The following is a 17,220-nucleotide window of genomic DNA, read 5'->3' on the forward strand; positions in this document are numbered from 1 at the left end:
CTCATACACACTTCTTTGCTATTCCCTTTTCCTTCATCCCCCTTTTCTGTTCCCTTTTCCTTCTAATCATCCCCCATCCATATCTCTCACACCTCTTCTCATCTTGTCCCTTACTCATTCTCTCTCTTTCCTCCTCACACACTCCTCGACCATTCCCTCCTCTCACCAATCACCCACCACCAACCTCCTCCTAACCACTATCTCTCTCTCGCTCTCTCACCGCATATTTCCGTTAAGCGGTAGAGACCCACCTAAAAATGGGCTCCGCTCGTCCCCGGTTGTAAGCCGGCCTGCGATTGGTGCTGGCATCGACCAATGGCGGCCCGCGTTACATTCTAGGATCACGTTGCAGAGGTTTATATCGGGAGCCGAGAGACGGAGCTTCGACACAAGGCTTAGCAACGTAAGTGAACACACTCATTCTCTGCACGGCGTTCCTACAGGAGGTGTGTGTGTGCGAGTGCTACTCTATTATCTACCGCTCTAACATAGAGTGTTACTCTATTATCTACTGGTCTATTGTGTGTATGTGGTTGTGAGTGCTACGTCGGACTCTCCAAACTCTGGGATTATTATCACACTAACTAATATTTAGGTTGTCTAGTGTGATCTGAGAACTTTGTTTGAATTGATTGGAAGGTAAGTGATGTTACAAGAAAGTTACACATGTCGGTTTGAGCAAACACGTGGCGTGGTAGCCTGGACCACGTGGTCTCAACTACCTAACCTTACTAGATAGAATAGTATAGAGGCTTTAGATTCAAAACTAGTAGAATTTGAGAGGAACATTAGTGAATTCTAGAATACTTTGTGATCACTTTAGTGATATTTTTGAATTGTTTTAGGAATTTGAACTCACTTAAGAAAATCAGTGAAGCTTAGGATACTTTGTGATCACTTCAGTGATATTTGACATCTTTTGAGAAAAATAGTGACATTCAGACCCATTACACAATAATGCAAATATGGGACATGCTTTTTGGAAATGAAACACTAGGTAGTGACTCAGACAATAATTGAAATACCTATAGTGATATTTTAAATATGCTTGCTTGCAATTGAGTACATAATTTATATATAGTACTTATGCGAGAGACAGAAGTACTAGAGTGAACAATTCAAGAAAAAATGTATTTTTTCTCATTTGAATTGTCGGAAATCAAATGAAGAATAGGCCTACAAGTAGATATTGAAAAATCAATGAGGATTCAATCATAGCCCAAAGTAGACATCTCTAAATACAGTGCTTACATTATTATAAAATAGATGAAACCGTTTAAAATTCTTTCAACTCTATAAATCATGCTTTCATTGATGATAACTTAGTAGATGCACTCAATCTAATAATAGAATCCAAAATAGAATAAATTTGAAAGTGTCACTCCTTCCGCAATTAACTGGCTAAAAATAAATAGTCTTAAAAGAGCCAGATGAAAGTCTCCCAAATCTGTAAGTTAGTTGAACTGATTTATTTAAAGCTAAAATTTTTGGACTTCGAATCATGATCAAGCGCTCACTTTCGCAAAGTGAGATAAATTCAGCTCAGTAATTAAATTCAAACTAGAATAAAGGGAAAAAATTCAAACTAGATGGAGAACGCAACTAACAGAAACAAATAGAGAAAATCCATCTACGAAAAAATTTAGTAAATATCGATAGAATTTAGAATAGTAGCCTACAGTGGTTCATATTTTACACTCTTATCTTGAGGACAGTCAGTATCAGTAGCTTAAAAATTCCTATCACATAAATGTCTTCTAAATGTGAGATGGTTCTGGTGCTATCAAATGTTGGATAGGAAATGACGATTGTGAATTATAGAAAAACAGTCATCAGGGTTTATTTTTAGACGAAACTAGAGATAGTCTCCCTCTCCTTCAGCCAAAACCCCTTCCCCCCACCCCAACACCAACGAAAGACTATGGCATGCTCGAGTTTGGTCCATGCGTTCGATTATTAATAGTTTATGACACCATTGCTTTCTAAGCTATCAAGCTACTATAACAACCGACTTGGAATATCAGGGAATGATTCATAAAATTGAGGTCGTGATCTTCAATTGCTCTAATCCAGATTAAATCTGTCACTTTGTCTGATTAACAACTCTCTAGATAGATGGAACTTTACGAAACTATAAATCATAGAGCGATAGGTTCACAGCTTCTCTCAATTCGAATTAAATTCATAGCTTCTACTAGATAAATTTCCTGAATCTGACCATAGAATAACAGCTAGATGCTAAAGGCTGATTGAATTGAATTGAAGTGAATCGTTGCCTTTATTAAAAACCTGGGAGGGCGAAGTTGACTTTGACAAAGTTTAACTATCCCATTGTTACACAGCTACAGTAACATTTTAATAACTCTATGTGATAGGAACTCAATTCCTAAGTTCAAGTGAAACACTAGTTGATATTGGTGGTCACAGAACTGATTGAGATCTAATGACTGTCGCTCAAATATTTATTCAAAAAATCCCAATATATTATGTTTTAGTGAAGTTCCGATACCATTCAATCATGTTATAATATTTCTTTGAGAGAATGCCTGTAAGGTGTCTCTAATTATAGTATAATACAGGAGGACAATGATACAAATTAAAATACTCGAAGGAATAAACTGACTGATAGTGCTAGACAATTTTTGAAAAAACTATACAGCTTTACAGCAGGCAACTTGAAAATGTGACCGGTGTGGTCACGAAATCATGGTCGAAACTGTGTAGAATTTGACAACATAATATGTGTGTTTTTATTCAATTAAAAATTATAGTCCTCTTCATTCAATTCAATTGATTCAGGCTAATATCCAATCTTGTTTCTCAACTTCAACATAATCCAATCGTCCAAACATGTTTCTAAGCAATAATTATTGAACAATCAATTAGGAATAGGCCTACAGTACTCTGTACACAGTCATTGATGCATAACTTAACCATTAGATTCCGAACTTAACAATCGCATTGTTAACAGATATCATTTAACTTCTGATATATTTCAACAATTCAATTATAAATATATAGGATTTCAAAAAGGTAGTCATTTTTCAAACCGGCAGTGAATCAAATAGTAGTTGAATAGGAGTTTACTAGAGATCGACAATGGTGAAACAACCAAAACTAGTATCTCAATTTGTAGTAATAGATCAGTGGTTAGAGTCGTTTTCATTCAGTAGTTGAATAGTTTAAACAGATAATAATAACAATAATAGTTCAAACAAGAATGGAGAGACCTGTTTGATGATAGTTATACTTCATCTCAGAAATAATATGCAATAGGGACTCTTATAAGCTCAAATAAATAAAAGTTGAGGAGTTAGTATAATATCTCACGAAACTAGAATACTGTTGATGTTTTCCTCAACATGCATACATAATTTATACCGGTAGCTATACTAATGATTTGATTATCATCTACCATCTTCAATACAAAAGCCAATGCTTTGATATCATGATTAATCATTGTTAATGGAACACTGAAGTATGCAATTTCCAATAGAACACTCAACAAACTGAAACATTCTAAACGGCAATTTCTCATTAGAAATTTGTTGCTCAATTTTATCAATATCATGATGATTCCTTGTTCCAAGAACGAAGGATGATTGAAACTTATAATCAAGTATGTTGTAATAGTTTCAAGGCTGTGAACTCGGAAAATCTTTAAGCGATACATTCCTATTGCCGTGATAGAAGATAGATCAGATTTCAAGTACGGTACTCAAAGTTATCTTCCAAAACATTCGGGTCTTCATCCCCCTAAACTTTACTCTAAATGAAACAATCTTCAACTTATCCTAAGAGTGACAAAAAATTGTAGGTGAAATGTCGAGAAAAATCTTGTGAAAGTCTGGCTTTTTTTCTGAAATGTGCAAGGTTGAACACTAGGTCATTCAGTTATCAAATTGAATTGATAAGAACCTCTAATGAGAATTTGATCATACACTTCAAAGATTATTATTCCATACTGTTTTATTTACTCTTATGGCTTTTATCGGCAGAGAGATCCTTTTGGATGTTCTGCCTCGCCGTATTACCCAATGTCATTTCCTATCAACACTCAAGTTTATAGGTTATGTATTGGGTTCTTTATTTTTCTCACTAAAAATTTGCACTTTCACTTCCTAATTCAGGCAACAGAGTGTATGGAAAAGAAAATTGCTGGAGTCTCTACCAATCTATTGATGATTCTATTCTCTATTGACTATATAATTAGCCATGATGGAACTTCAGTTCTACTCACTACTATAATCAACTCTACTAAATGACTTTACTAGTTCACTACTGGAATCATAAGATATCTTTGATTTGGTCACTTCTTATTCCAATAATTAACTTATTATCACAACTTAAGCCTATCATTCTTGAATGTTGAAGAACAGTTGATTGCAAGTTCGCTTCTACAATACTTCTAAACAAGTGAAGGTACAGCAATACTGTTGCGTCTTGTATGTATTCACATCATACCCTTATAAATCCACTAGAAAAATCAATTATTTATCATGCCATAGATGTTATAGTTTGGTCACAACTTTTTCAAATAGAATAGTGATTATTACAATAGAGAATAATCAATGTGCACATTGATTTTAACAACATTAGTTATGTACATTCTGGAAATAGTCATAATCTTCGAAGATAAGTTTTTTCTAAAGCTCACCGAATGTGTAGCTTTCCTGTAACGTTACTTTTGTGTGATAAACTTGTGAATGATACATTGGAAAATGAGGATCACATGTACTTGTATATATACACTTATTTAAAAGATTTATTAATTTATAACTATAACAATAATCTAATAAATTGTTGTCAGTATGTTGTGTGAGAGTGTTAAGGATTACTTGAAGTGATATTATAAGTTATCTCATATCAATATTTTTCTTAACATATCTTTTTGTAATAGCTGGCTAATGGTGAGAGAAACAAAACATGATTTGAACGGTGCGTTCTGAACAAAAATTTCTTAAAGAAAACTAGTCTCAACAAAAACTTATCAAAATTATTGTTTTAATAACGAGAAGGATATTTTTGCCTAACTTTTTGACGCAGTAATGGAAAATACTTGTTCCATGTAGATAACTTTGAATCATTCTTAATAAAACTACATTTTTTTGAAAATGTTAAGTAGAGAGTAGAGTCATTCATGTAATAAGAAAGGTAAGAAGTCAAACAATATTAAAATAGTCATCATTACACCATAGAGGAATCGATTTATGTATATTGTGTTCAAATAATAGATTAATATTTTTCATAGAAATCAAATCGATCAGTTCACAGTCATTCCCTTGAAGATCTACATTAATATGTTCAAGTGGTAGTAAAGTGTCATTGCAAAAAAATGCCACCCAGTAATCTAGCATTCCAACAGCTTTGAATTCCGTCTAGAGACTTCTGTCTGAGAAGCAGGCATTGTTGCCAATTATTTTTCTAAATACCGTTCTGTCAATGAAGTGTGTGTGCGCATGTATATCTATATATGTGCGGCGCCGGTATGTAGGTCCTTGCTGTACACATGAGAAGAAGAATCCGATTTTAATAATAGAAAAAGCTATATATACCATTGTCGTTCGGGCCCAGGGCAGGGCAGGGGAGGAGGTGAGAAGTGGGGTGGTTGGTAGGGAGGGGGGGATTTGGCTCAAGGGACTTAGGTGGTGTTTAAGTCTCAAGTCCCGGGGACTTAGCGGGTCTCTGTCTCTAAGTAGGAGCTGTACAGTACACTGATCACACAACTTTAAGCATCCATTATTGTTATTGTTCCACCTAACCAACTGGGATAGCTTATCAGTGGACTTCATCAACTGGTATGTAGATGGTTCTTTCAAATTTATGTATTTTCCTTGTACTTTCCCCATTGTTAATTCTATTAGAATTGGAGGTTGATTTGATCATTCACTCTTCTATCTATATTGGTCTGTAGTGAGCTCTATCTTCCTTTCACAAATCCTATTGTTATTTCAATTAGCATTCGGCAATTAGTTATCTCGATAACTCACTTTATTTATTCTGTCAAGTTAGTTTTGGCATAATTAATTAGTGTATTATCCTTTCAAAAGTCCCATTATTATTTCAGTAAGCATTTGAGGTTAACTTGATAATCCACTTCTATCAATTTCATTATTAATTCATAGCTGGTCTTTGGATAGTTCTATCTTCCTTACACAAATCTACATTCTTATTTCAATTAGCATTTGAGGTTAACTTGATAATCCACTTCTATCAATTTCATTATTAATTCATAGCTCTATCTTCCTTATACAAATCAACAATGTTATTCAAATTAGCATTAGAGGTTAGCTTGATAATCCACTTCTATCAATTTGATTATTAATTCATAGCTGGTCTTTGGATAGCTCTATCTTCCTTATACAAATCTACATTGTTATTTCAATTAGCATTTGAGATTAACTTGATAATCCACTTCTATCAATTTGATTATTAATTCATAGCTGGTCTGTGGATAGCTCTATCTTCCTTATACAAATCTACAATGTTATTTCAATTAGCGTTGAAAGTTGACTTGATAATCTACTTCTATCAAAAATCATTATTTATTCACTTCAACAGCTGATCTGAGTTAATTGTATCTTCCTTATAAAAATCTTATTGTTATTTCATCTAACATTGGGAGCTATCTTAATAATTGAATTTATTCATTCTGCCAAGTGGTAGTAAGTTAGTTTTGTGTTCCAATCTGTGTATTCCCTTATGAAATTCCCATTGTTATTTCAATTAGCATATAGGATGTTAGCAATCGTTCTAGAATTTCAGGGAATTGGGTTTCAATTGGCTTTTACTTTCGACTTCTGTTATATAGTTATTATCGTATTGTGAATTTATCCCTTCATGAGGTTCGATTCACATTTAAATTGTTCTCTCAAGTTAGAAAAATATTGAAGTTTCTTTAGCCCTATTATTTCATCTCACAACATTGAAATATAACGGTTCGTTTCATTGCAATCTTTCAAACTCTTCTACTTGTCTTAGATAATTTGAATTCTCAGTTCCATTCAAAGTTAGTATTGGAGGATAGCTCGTGAATAGAATCGATCCAATTCAACAACTATTGAAAAGATTCATTTTATAATTTGTGTTGGTATCCTTTTAGAGCATAAATCCCCTGAAATTGTTATTGTTTTCCCAGTTTATCGTTGGAGGCTGGCTAGTTATCAACTCAATCATGCATCCATCATCAACTGGTCTTTAGCTAGTTTAAAAATATTGTTTTCTTTATAAAATTCTATATAACTAAATCTAAAATTCACATTCTTATTTCAAGTAAGACAAAGCTGAGTAGAAGTTTGGCTGCAGTGAACTTAATTTAGTCCAAAAGTTGATGGTTTTTAGTTTGATAATCCCGTTTTGTATTTTTATCTCTCTGGACAGGGTTCTATTTCTTTCCCCATATTGTCTTAAGCATTGAAAAATAGCTCATTCCAACAATGACCATCATTAGTGATTACTAAAGTCTACTGCTTAATATTGATTAATCAAAATTGTAGACATGTCCAAACAACTCATCATTTATATTCACTCATGAAAGATCTCACTAAAAATCTCAGTAGCCAATTCATGTTGATAAATTTCAACAATAAATTCATAAATTTCTCTATCACTTTCTCTGATTATTATGGAACTCGAAAGTATTCCAAAAACATTTCATTTTCATGCTCATGTTTTTGTAAATTTCCAATGAATATTCTGTAAAACCATATTCTTTTTCAAATTGTAATATAGAACTCAAACCTATTCCAAAAACATTTCAGGCTCATGCTCATGTTTTTTATTCAATTATTGCTGAGAGGGAAAAAACTATTTCAATTGGTAATTTGATCCTCTATAAGGAGCCTACCTTCTAAATAGAACAACCACTTGTTTTGGATTTTTTCAATAACCAGTCGAAAAAAAAGCAATCCACCAAGTTATTATTGAAACAGAATTGGTTTCCATGGACGCTCAGACAGTCTTCCAAGTCACCGGTGTTTTAAAATTAAATCCGACTTTACTGCTAGAGTTTAAACGGACTGAGGTCTTTTCGAATTCCCCTCGGATGACTAGAGTAGACTCATTGGCCGCCGGCCAGATCTATAGACAGGAATAGAGTATTCTAGCGGGTGTAATATATAGTTATAGGGTGACGGCGGTGTTTTGCAAAACGTTGAATAGAACTTGTTCAGCGATCTTTGTTGAACTGAATTCAAATAGCGCGCGCTACTATTTTTGGTGGGCGGAAAAAGTAATTGCCCAGTTTGAATTTCATTGCTTCTGCTTAAGTTTCAACAGCATCCAGTTACAGAAGTCTATAGATTTTTTGTATAATAGTATCTGGATTGGAACACAATACAAGTTATCAAGTGCCGTACCCTTCTTATTTTATCAAAACACAATTAGATACAACTCTTCAATAGTCATTTTCAATTTAAAAACTGATTTGCAGGGTCTGTATTTTTGTATTCTGTCATCCTTGAATACATGTTGTATTGAGTATGTTACCAATTAGATTCTATTGAATTATATTACCCTTTAATTTAATTTATGTATTTCTTTAATCATACAGAATTACGCAACTCACAGAAAAGTTCCACAGGCTTACGCCCAAAACGGTTCCAATTCTAATTTATACAACAGTCCAAATGTAGCTAGTTTATGTTTTATCCTTCATTGAATGGATAACATGAATAAAAATTATTCATAGATTGAGCATTTTTGTTCAATTATTCATCAAAACAACAGAAGAAATAAATAACAAAATCAAATTATTGACAAGTATGAGTTTTCCTATGTAGGATATTTATGAGTGGAAGAATTTGAAATAAAACTGAAAATACATTTTTTATTGAATGAATTCAAACAGCATTTCTCACATTTCTAGAATATGAATATTCTCAGGCTAAATATTGTGTGGCTAAGAAATCTTTTTCAATGTATCATTCACAGGTTTTTATTAGTAGGATCAATAGTATTTACTTATATACCAGAGTTTTGAGAGTCTATGTTGATTTGCTGATGTATGAATGGGTTGCCTTTTAATTCAGTTTTTAATTCAACTCAAACTAATATAGTTTTCATCACCATTTCTTACCACCTCTGTAGTTTGTTTTTTAGTTATATTAATAATATTAACGTTAATTATATTGACTGATTGATTTGTTGTATTTCTAATTAACCTCTTCATAGTGTGAGCTAAAACTTATAATATTTATTTGAAGCACAAGAATATCAATGAGTTCATCCAATAGTAGGTCTTGAAAAATATTCGAGTACAGTATTTCAATCACAACGTGCTCCATCAATCTATGATGCTGTCTAGAGTAATAATAATTATTTCTGAAGTTCCCATTAAATTATTCATCCTATACATTTCATAGATGATATATTTTTTAAGAGGACATATATTTCATAGAGGATATAAGTATTCATAAATTTACACATTTCCACTACAACTAAAAATCGAACTAACATTTATTGTACCAACGATAAAGATTAGGCGTAGTACCAAAATTGATGAAAATGACAGATCAATATCATTTGAAAGAATGGTTGAATTACTTGAATCAACATCCATTTTTTATAATAGTGAACAAGATAGAGCAAAAGCGTGTAGAGTGTGTACCATAGCCAATTCTGAACAGTGCTTCCAAAAATCCATTTTTAGATATTCGGACCAAGCTGTTTTGTTCAGCAGCTCATTCTATTTCTGTTGTTTTAAGAAATCTGGGGCAAGCTAACAAGGATAACGCCGATGTTTTGACTAGATGCAAGAGAACAAATCAGTTTTCAAAGCTCTTTTTTGCCTCGGTCGTAAATTTCACAATAATTTTAATGGGTGAATCCACTAAGAAGAGCTTTGAGAGGAATGGGTCTATTGCTCTGAGGAAATATTTTGTGAATATTGCTTTGGGTGAAACGATTAAGAACACGATAAATTTCTTGTCCGCATTCTCAATTTTTTGACAAATTTCAAGTGGCCTTGTGCTATTTGTCATTTTTCTAAAGTTTGTTCTAATTATTGATTTGAAACAAAAGTTTAGATTACTGATAAAATATGAAACTCCTAGTTGTACGTCAAAGAGAACTCCATGTTCACTGGACTACTCTTCAAATTTATCTTCTTCAATTTCAACCATTTCAATATTCCTATAAATCTTACTGATTAGAATCAGTGATTAAGTCCTCACACTTAAAAATCACTCAATTAAATAAAGAACTATTCTTTTCTCTCCAATTTGAGCTACGACTTATCGTTTACTGAATTGTGATACAACATCAACCTGAAAATCTCCCAGTCAATCGACTGTTGTGAAGAATGAACTGAACTAATCTATATCATAAAGGAAAGATTCCGTCAATAGTAATATAAAGTGTAGTTAGTAATATGTAGAATGTAGTAGTATTCAAAGAATTTCAATCATTCATATCTGTGACTCTTGGCAAGAGCTATAAACATCGCAGTTGGACAACTGATCCGATAAATTCCATCGAATTGATCCATTCATTCGTGAAATGTTTGCTAGTTGTAGCTTTGAAGCCATTTCCCGACGGCAGTTATCATTTTGATTCCAATTGAAAGTGTTCTATTGAGGTGGATGTGCTTTAAAGTGCCGTATAAAAGTGTTGAATCCAGGTTAAAACTATTTTGAACAAAGTTTAATAGACGTGTCTTATATAAGCTTGAGGTTTAATTGACGTGTTTTGGATGAGCTTGCAAAAGGTGGATGACCCGATTCTCTTCACACAACACACGTTGTTTGAGAAATTGTTCAGTATTGTACAAAACAATTATAGCCCTCAATCATTACTAAAATTTACTAGAATGTGTCACATGCATATTCTGTAAATTGTTGGACCCCTTCTATACTTGAGGATTCATACTTATTTACTGATACTTATGGATACGTTAATACTTCCATATGTTCATTTAAAATGAAATAGGATTTGTAACATAAATAAATGAATGAATTATGATTTAATGAATGACCAATCCTTCAATCATTCATTTCAAGATTCAGATGATATTTTTCACTTTCTCAAGTGTTCCTGATTTTCAACTATGACTTACACTGTTATTGAAATGCTACTACCGTTATTGCTGTATTCATATTTAACGATAATATTCTGAGAATCGGTTGAGTTTTATTCAAATTTTGAATGAATATCTTCCGAGATATGAGTTATAGAAATTCCCATTCAAATTCCACTCGTAATGTAAATCTTTCCTTGCTAATTTCTATCTTGTCTCTCACATAATAGAGGTGAGATATATTCTATTTCATCCTATTACGTTATTATCCACATGAATGATTTTATAAAAAAATGAATATTATATCAACTTTAACATGACAAATAAATTAATTCTTGTCATCTGGTTAGCTCCTACCTCCTACACATTCTTGGCACACGAAGTTTTGTATTTTTATGACATTATTCACTTCTACTAGCTCCTCTGACATGATTTTAGTCTCAGCCACTTTTATTTTTATAAAGCTGTTATCCATCTCTCCGATTTATTATTGTTATTCTTAAGCTGTCCCATCTCTGTTCTCAGTTTTATTAGGTTGTTCCATTTATTTCTCTACAACACTAGTGAAAAAAGAGCATGTATTATAATGGAAGAGATCACTTTTTTGACATTCTACAGGCCATTCATTTAACCTTGCCATGCCCTTACAAAACTCATAACGGATGTTAACCCATTAACTGATGCTCGTCGAAAATATTGAGAAGTGTCAATAATGAAGCTGTCAGCACTCTAGATGTTCGCGTGTGATATTTTATGGCGGCGAGCTCTAGAGCTGGTGTTCTTTCTGCTAGAGAATTAGACCAGAGCCTTTGAAATTTCAGCTGGCGGATGAAGCGACTTGTTCTTCTTGGCTCTGTGCTGAGTGCAAAAAAGGCGTGAGCTATTTTAGAATTTACTGCCCTGAATATTTTCTCTTGCGTATTCTCTTTCACTCGTGTTTTCTGATTCTCTGCTATCCGAGTATCAGCCGTTCAACATGTTTGCTCGTCTTCATTTATCAGATTTCGTAGAGCTCTAATAACTTAAACACGAATGTAGAATGGAAACAAATCCCACAGACTATGAGCCATGGATAATAATCTCCTCCAATGATTCCGAGTCCCCCAATAGTTCTCAGTTTTGAAAGTAAGAAACAACTATGAACCATGGACATTTTCAAACAAACAGATTCAAAACAGTGATAGAATGTATGAATTCACAAACATGAAGAGCTCCAAGATTCATCAATTCAATTGCTGGTTTCAAATAAATATTCTCATGAATCCAATATGCTTAAGAATGATTGATTGTTAATTAATTCAAAATCAAATAATAAATTGAAGAGTCCGCTCATTCAAAATTTAGCGGTCTACTCTATACGTAAAACGGTGGTGAATATTTGTACTAAATATAACAGATGATAGGAAGGAAAGTTCAGTTTTTAGGTTAGAAACGTCCTGTTGTTTATTCCCTACCACGCCATGCTTTCCTGTTTTAGTACAAAGATTCCAAGAAAATTAATCTTTTTGAGGAGGAGGTAATTAATAAGTTTTTTATTCTCTATCATCTAATTTATTTTATTTATGTGTCCTATTCATGTAATATAATATTACGTACCTATGAAATCTTACAACCGTGTATGCTGTAGGGAAATCTGGCTTAAAACGTCTAATTTTTGTATTAAAATTCTGTTATTGAAACTTTTATCTTCACTGAGAAGATATTATTGACATAATTTAGTTGAATGGATGAATATTGTTTATGTTGTGCTTCAATTCAACATAATCATGCATGAGGCTTGAGAATACTTCTACTAACTTATTTTGGATTTGAGTTAGACATAAGTTACCGTTAAAAGATAATTATAAATTATAAAAAATCAAAGCTCAACATTACAGTATCTCATTTTGATTATTATTTCAGTTTAGGAATACTGTACATTCATATTTATAGAATTAAAAATGCTAATATTGTTTACTCACTGTACCGTATTGTCAATCAATCAATCATCTTTATTCAGACATACATAAAATGTACATGAATGCGTCAGCTATATTTTTCAGTAATATAACAAGTCAGTCAGAACAAATATATATTAATTTACATTAATTATATAATGGTCATCATGGTTGGTTTTCAAGAAACTCATCCACCGAGTAAAATAGTTTAAATTTTTGTGCAATATTTAAAATACTTCTTTTTCAAGGTACGTTAGGTCTGTACATTGGAAATTGGTTATCCTATTAATGTTGCTTGTTGAATAAAAGTATTCTACCCGGGTGGCAGCGTAGGCGAGTGGTCTGAGGTGTTGCATCTTCGATCTGCTAAGCTCTTTTGAAAGCTTTGTGACTATTCCTAGGTTCGAGTCCCGCTCGAGGCACGGTTCTTTGATCATCTCATCTTATTACTGATGCACGAGCGAAGGCTCATGTGGGCATTATCCAACTCAAATAAAAATCTTAATGAAATTTGTAGTACTTTGAAAGCTCTTCTTCTTTATTACAGATATTTGTGAATTATTATAGCATAATTTGAAATTCAGATCAGTCTAAAAAGTTTCAGTTTACCTGCGTTCAGGTTTATGCCCTGGGGGGTTTCCTGTATTTGTTTAGGTTCACCTCAGACTAAATGCATGAGTTAGAACTACAGTTCATATGGAGTTTTATAAGAATGAACTACAGTTCATATGGAGTTTTATAAGAAACTGGCAGTTGAGTAAACTCACTACAAAAATCAAAAGATCCCGTTTAGAAGATACCCACAGCTTCTAACCCAAATATAAAAATGTATACCTATTATTTTGAGTAGTTTATATTGACAAACAATCTCGGGGAGCTTGCTTGTTACAACAGCAACAATACTGCAATGTTGAGCTTTATACATTACTGTTGTTTCCAATGCCATATTCAGACACAGTTTCTAACAAAGTTAGTGTTTTTGCATTTCTAGACACCATGTTTCTAACAAGGTCTCTGTTTTTGTGTTTGTAGACTCCGAAGTAGAGCCGTCCCGAGTCTTGCCAGCAGCCGCCGTCGAACCGACTTGAACCCGCACCCACACACACAGCCAACCAGAGCCAAGCATGCCGAGGGTAGTGAAACAGGAGGGCGAGGACCCAGATCCCACTCCCTACCTGTTCGTGTCGCTCGAACAGAAGCGCATCGACCAGACCAAGCCCTACGATGCCAAGAAGGCGTGCTGGGTGCCCGACGAGGCTGAGGGCTTCCTCCAGGGAGAGATCAAGGCCACCAAGGGCGACATTGTCAGCGTCACTCTGCCTGGCGGCGAGGTGAGCAACTAGATGTAACAATTGGCTAAATAGAGTACCATGTCCGAAAATTAGTAAATGGCTAGATAGAGTATAATGTGGGAAAAAGAGAAAATCAATAGCATTTCAGAATTACACAACTTCTATAGAGTATAATGTGGGAGAAAGAGAAAATTAATAACATTTCAGAATTACACAACTTCTAGAAAAATACCACAGGCTAAAGCCCAAAATGGTTTCAATTCTTATTTATATTAGTTAGCTAAACCTTGAAATGTTTATCATATTCCCAAGGATTATTAACCAAATATCAGTTGAAATAAAAATTTACAAGTTAATATGAAGATATTAGAATATTGAAAATAATAATGAGCTGAAAAGTTGAATGAATAGAAAACTATGTGGAAATAATCAAGAATTGTTTGCAGTACAGTCTAATATTTTCAAATATATAAAATCTAGATATATACAATACTTCAACTTGCTCAATGGGATAATATGGATATAAGATGTTTATTTGCAATCTTGAATAGATGATTTACGATCCTTACTTCATAAATAAAAGTATTTAAATTGTTTAATTTACACTAGAAACAGAGATGCTGTGAAATTTCTTCATAGTAAGGTGAAATGAAAGAAATCAAATAGATAATTATCAATTAACGAAAATCCTAAATAAATGCTGTAATTCACCCCGAAGACTTCTGCTACTGCAGGCATTGACAACAGGGTTAACAGCTAGATGGAAATCAATCATTTAGCATTTGAATAAATGTATTCTCTATTTAATTCCATCTGTAAATCAAATAGGCCTAAACCATGTGGAAACTTGGAGAAAATAAAGCAGAAGAATATATCCCATGGTATAGGGTGTTCCAATTTTCAATGTTCACTCAAGCTGACAATAATAGTACTTATTTTTCGTGAAGCTATTTGACGCTGGTAGTCTCTCATAATGTGCCGTTCTTACACTCTCACCCGGCCTGAACAGTTGATAAATAGTCGACAGTAATCGGCTTGAAATTTGGAACATAAACACCTCATAACATGGAATATCTTTTTATGCTATTTCTTCTCTATGGTGGAATTAACAACATTTGCATTGTGTTGGATTTATCAACTTTACTTTTCCACATGAATTTTATCAACGATTCCCGGGTTCCAAATTCACATCTATTGTGTTCTATGAATGTTGATGTGCATCTAATGCTGTGAACAGGAACGAAGCCTGAAGAAGGAGCAAGTGTTCCAAGTCAATCCGCCGAAATTCGAAAAGGTAGAAGACATGGCCGACATGACCTACCTTAACGACGCCGCAGTCCTTCATAACCTCAAACAACGATACTATGTCAAACTCATCTATGTAAGTGCACCTCTATGTTTACACATCATTTAAACTGTTACTGTATCTGATCGAAATGTGTTCTGATTATTTCCGCAGACCAAGGACTTCAAGAAAGACGTAGTGGGACAGGTCAACCCACCCAAGTTCGAAAAATGCGAAGACATGTCCAACTTGACCTATCTTAATGACGCGTCTGTCCTCTATAACTTGAAACAGCGATACTATCATAAGCTCATCTACGTAAGTTGGTGTCTGGCCTCTGTCCTCCACAGGGAACCAATCATGTGGCTTTTGTGATGTGTTGTTCCAAACCCTACCTTCCTTAATGTGATGCGATTGAGCCTGCCCGAATTTTAACTTTTTGTTTGATTGAAACTTTTCAGTTTCAGTTCGACTGAGACTTTCCAATTGTAAACATACTCTCAATTTCAGTTTGAATGCATATTTTCAGTTTCAGTTTGATTGAGACTTTCCAATTGTGAACATACTCTCAGTTTCAGTTTGAATGCATATTTTCAGTTTCAAAAGCACTACTAGAAAAGAAATAACTATCAAACCATTCAACTCATTGATGAGGAACGTGAATGTGGTGTTGTTTTATAATACGAAATAATTTATTCGTCTTCATAGACTTAATTCACCTCAGCAACCCATTATTGTATATTCGACCTTACAAAAATTCTTATCAGAATTCAAATGTTTCCAATATTACAAAATTCATCACAGTTGAGCGTCACTATTTGTAAATTCAAACATAAACTTCACCATGAAAATTAAATTTGTTTTGGTATAATTGTAATTCAATAGAAATTTTCACTTAATTATTGGATAATATGAATTAGTAGATAAATTTGTTCTTCAGGAGCTCAAATACACCATGAAAATTTAATTTGTTTCTGGTATAATTGTAATTCAATAGAAATTCTCACTTAATTATTGAATAATATGAATTAGTAGATAAATTTGTTCTTTTGAAACTCAATAGAAATTTTACTCCATTATTGAATCACATAGAATACCAGATGAGAATTAAAATCAGATATTAAATAATCACAATTGCATCAATTTTACATCACACACACCCATCTTGTGATTGTTCATACCTTGCGTGCACCTCAATCCATGAATATTATCTAAAAACTCTCTCCAAAAACTAACCTAACCTGACCTGAAGCTGCCGTCAAGCTGTGAAAGGGAGTCAAAGGTGCAGACTAGCATCGCCCTTAAGGTTTCCAGGTTTTTCGTGAACGTTTTATCTGTTTTATTCATCCGGAGATTTCTCTTAAACCTGAAAATCTCAAATCGATCCTGTCTTGCACTATCATCAGTTGGACTGCGTCTAAAAACATCACTACACTGTTCTTCAAAAATGTACAAAAATGACTGGTACATTGTGTTTCATGTATGTGTATTTTGTATGTGATCTATCTTGTCTTGATTGTTCTATTTTTTCTGAAAAGAAAAAAAATAGCACCTGTAATTAAACAAACATTTCAGATTCTATAATATACGAGTATGTTTTCGTCATACTCTATTGTAAAATCTATTCACTTTTTCGTATTTCATGGGTTATTGGTTGGAAATTTTTCTAATTCATTATTGCACTGTGCAAAT

General features: G+C 33.4%; 1 protein-coding gene across 1 annotated transcript in view; it reads left to right on the forward strand.

Annotated features, from left to right (window-relative positions):
- The first annotated feature begins 385 nt into the window (after positions 1-385).
- The window catches only part of LOC111049488 (myosin heavy chain, muscle), a 104,982-nt gene continuing 88,147 nt past the window's right edge, over positions 386-17,220 (forward strand). Inside the window, 3 exon segments of the mRNA XM_039436061.1 lie at positions 386-639; positions 13,984-14,282; positions 15,481-15,624. Coding sequence (XP_039291995.1) covers positions 14,076-14,282; positions 15,481-15,624 — 351 coding nt within the window. The 5' untranslated portion in view covers positions 386-639; positions 13,984-14,075.

The sequence above is a fragment of the Nilaparvata lugens genome, chromosome 10 (assembly GCF_014356525.2).
Source record: "Nilaparvata lugens isolate BPH chromosome 10, ASM1435652v1, whole genome shotgun sequence".
Lineage (NCBI taxonomy): Eukaryota > Metazoa > Arthropoda > Insecta > Hemiptera > Delphacidae > Nilaparvata > Nilaparvata lugens.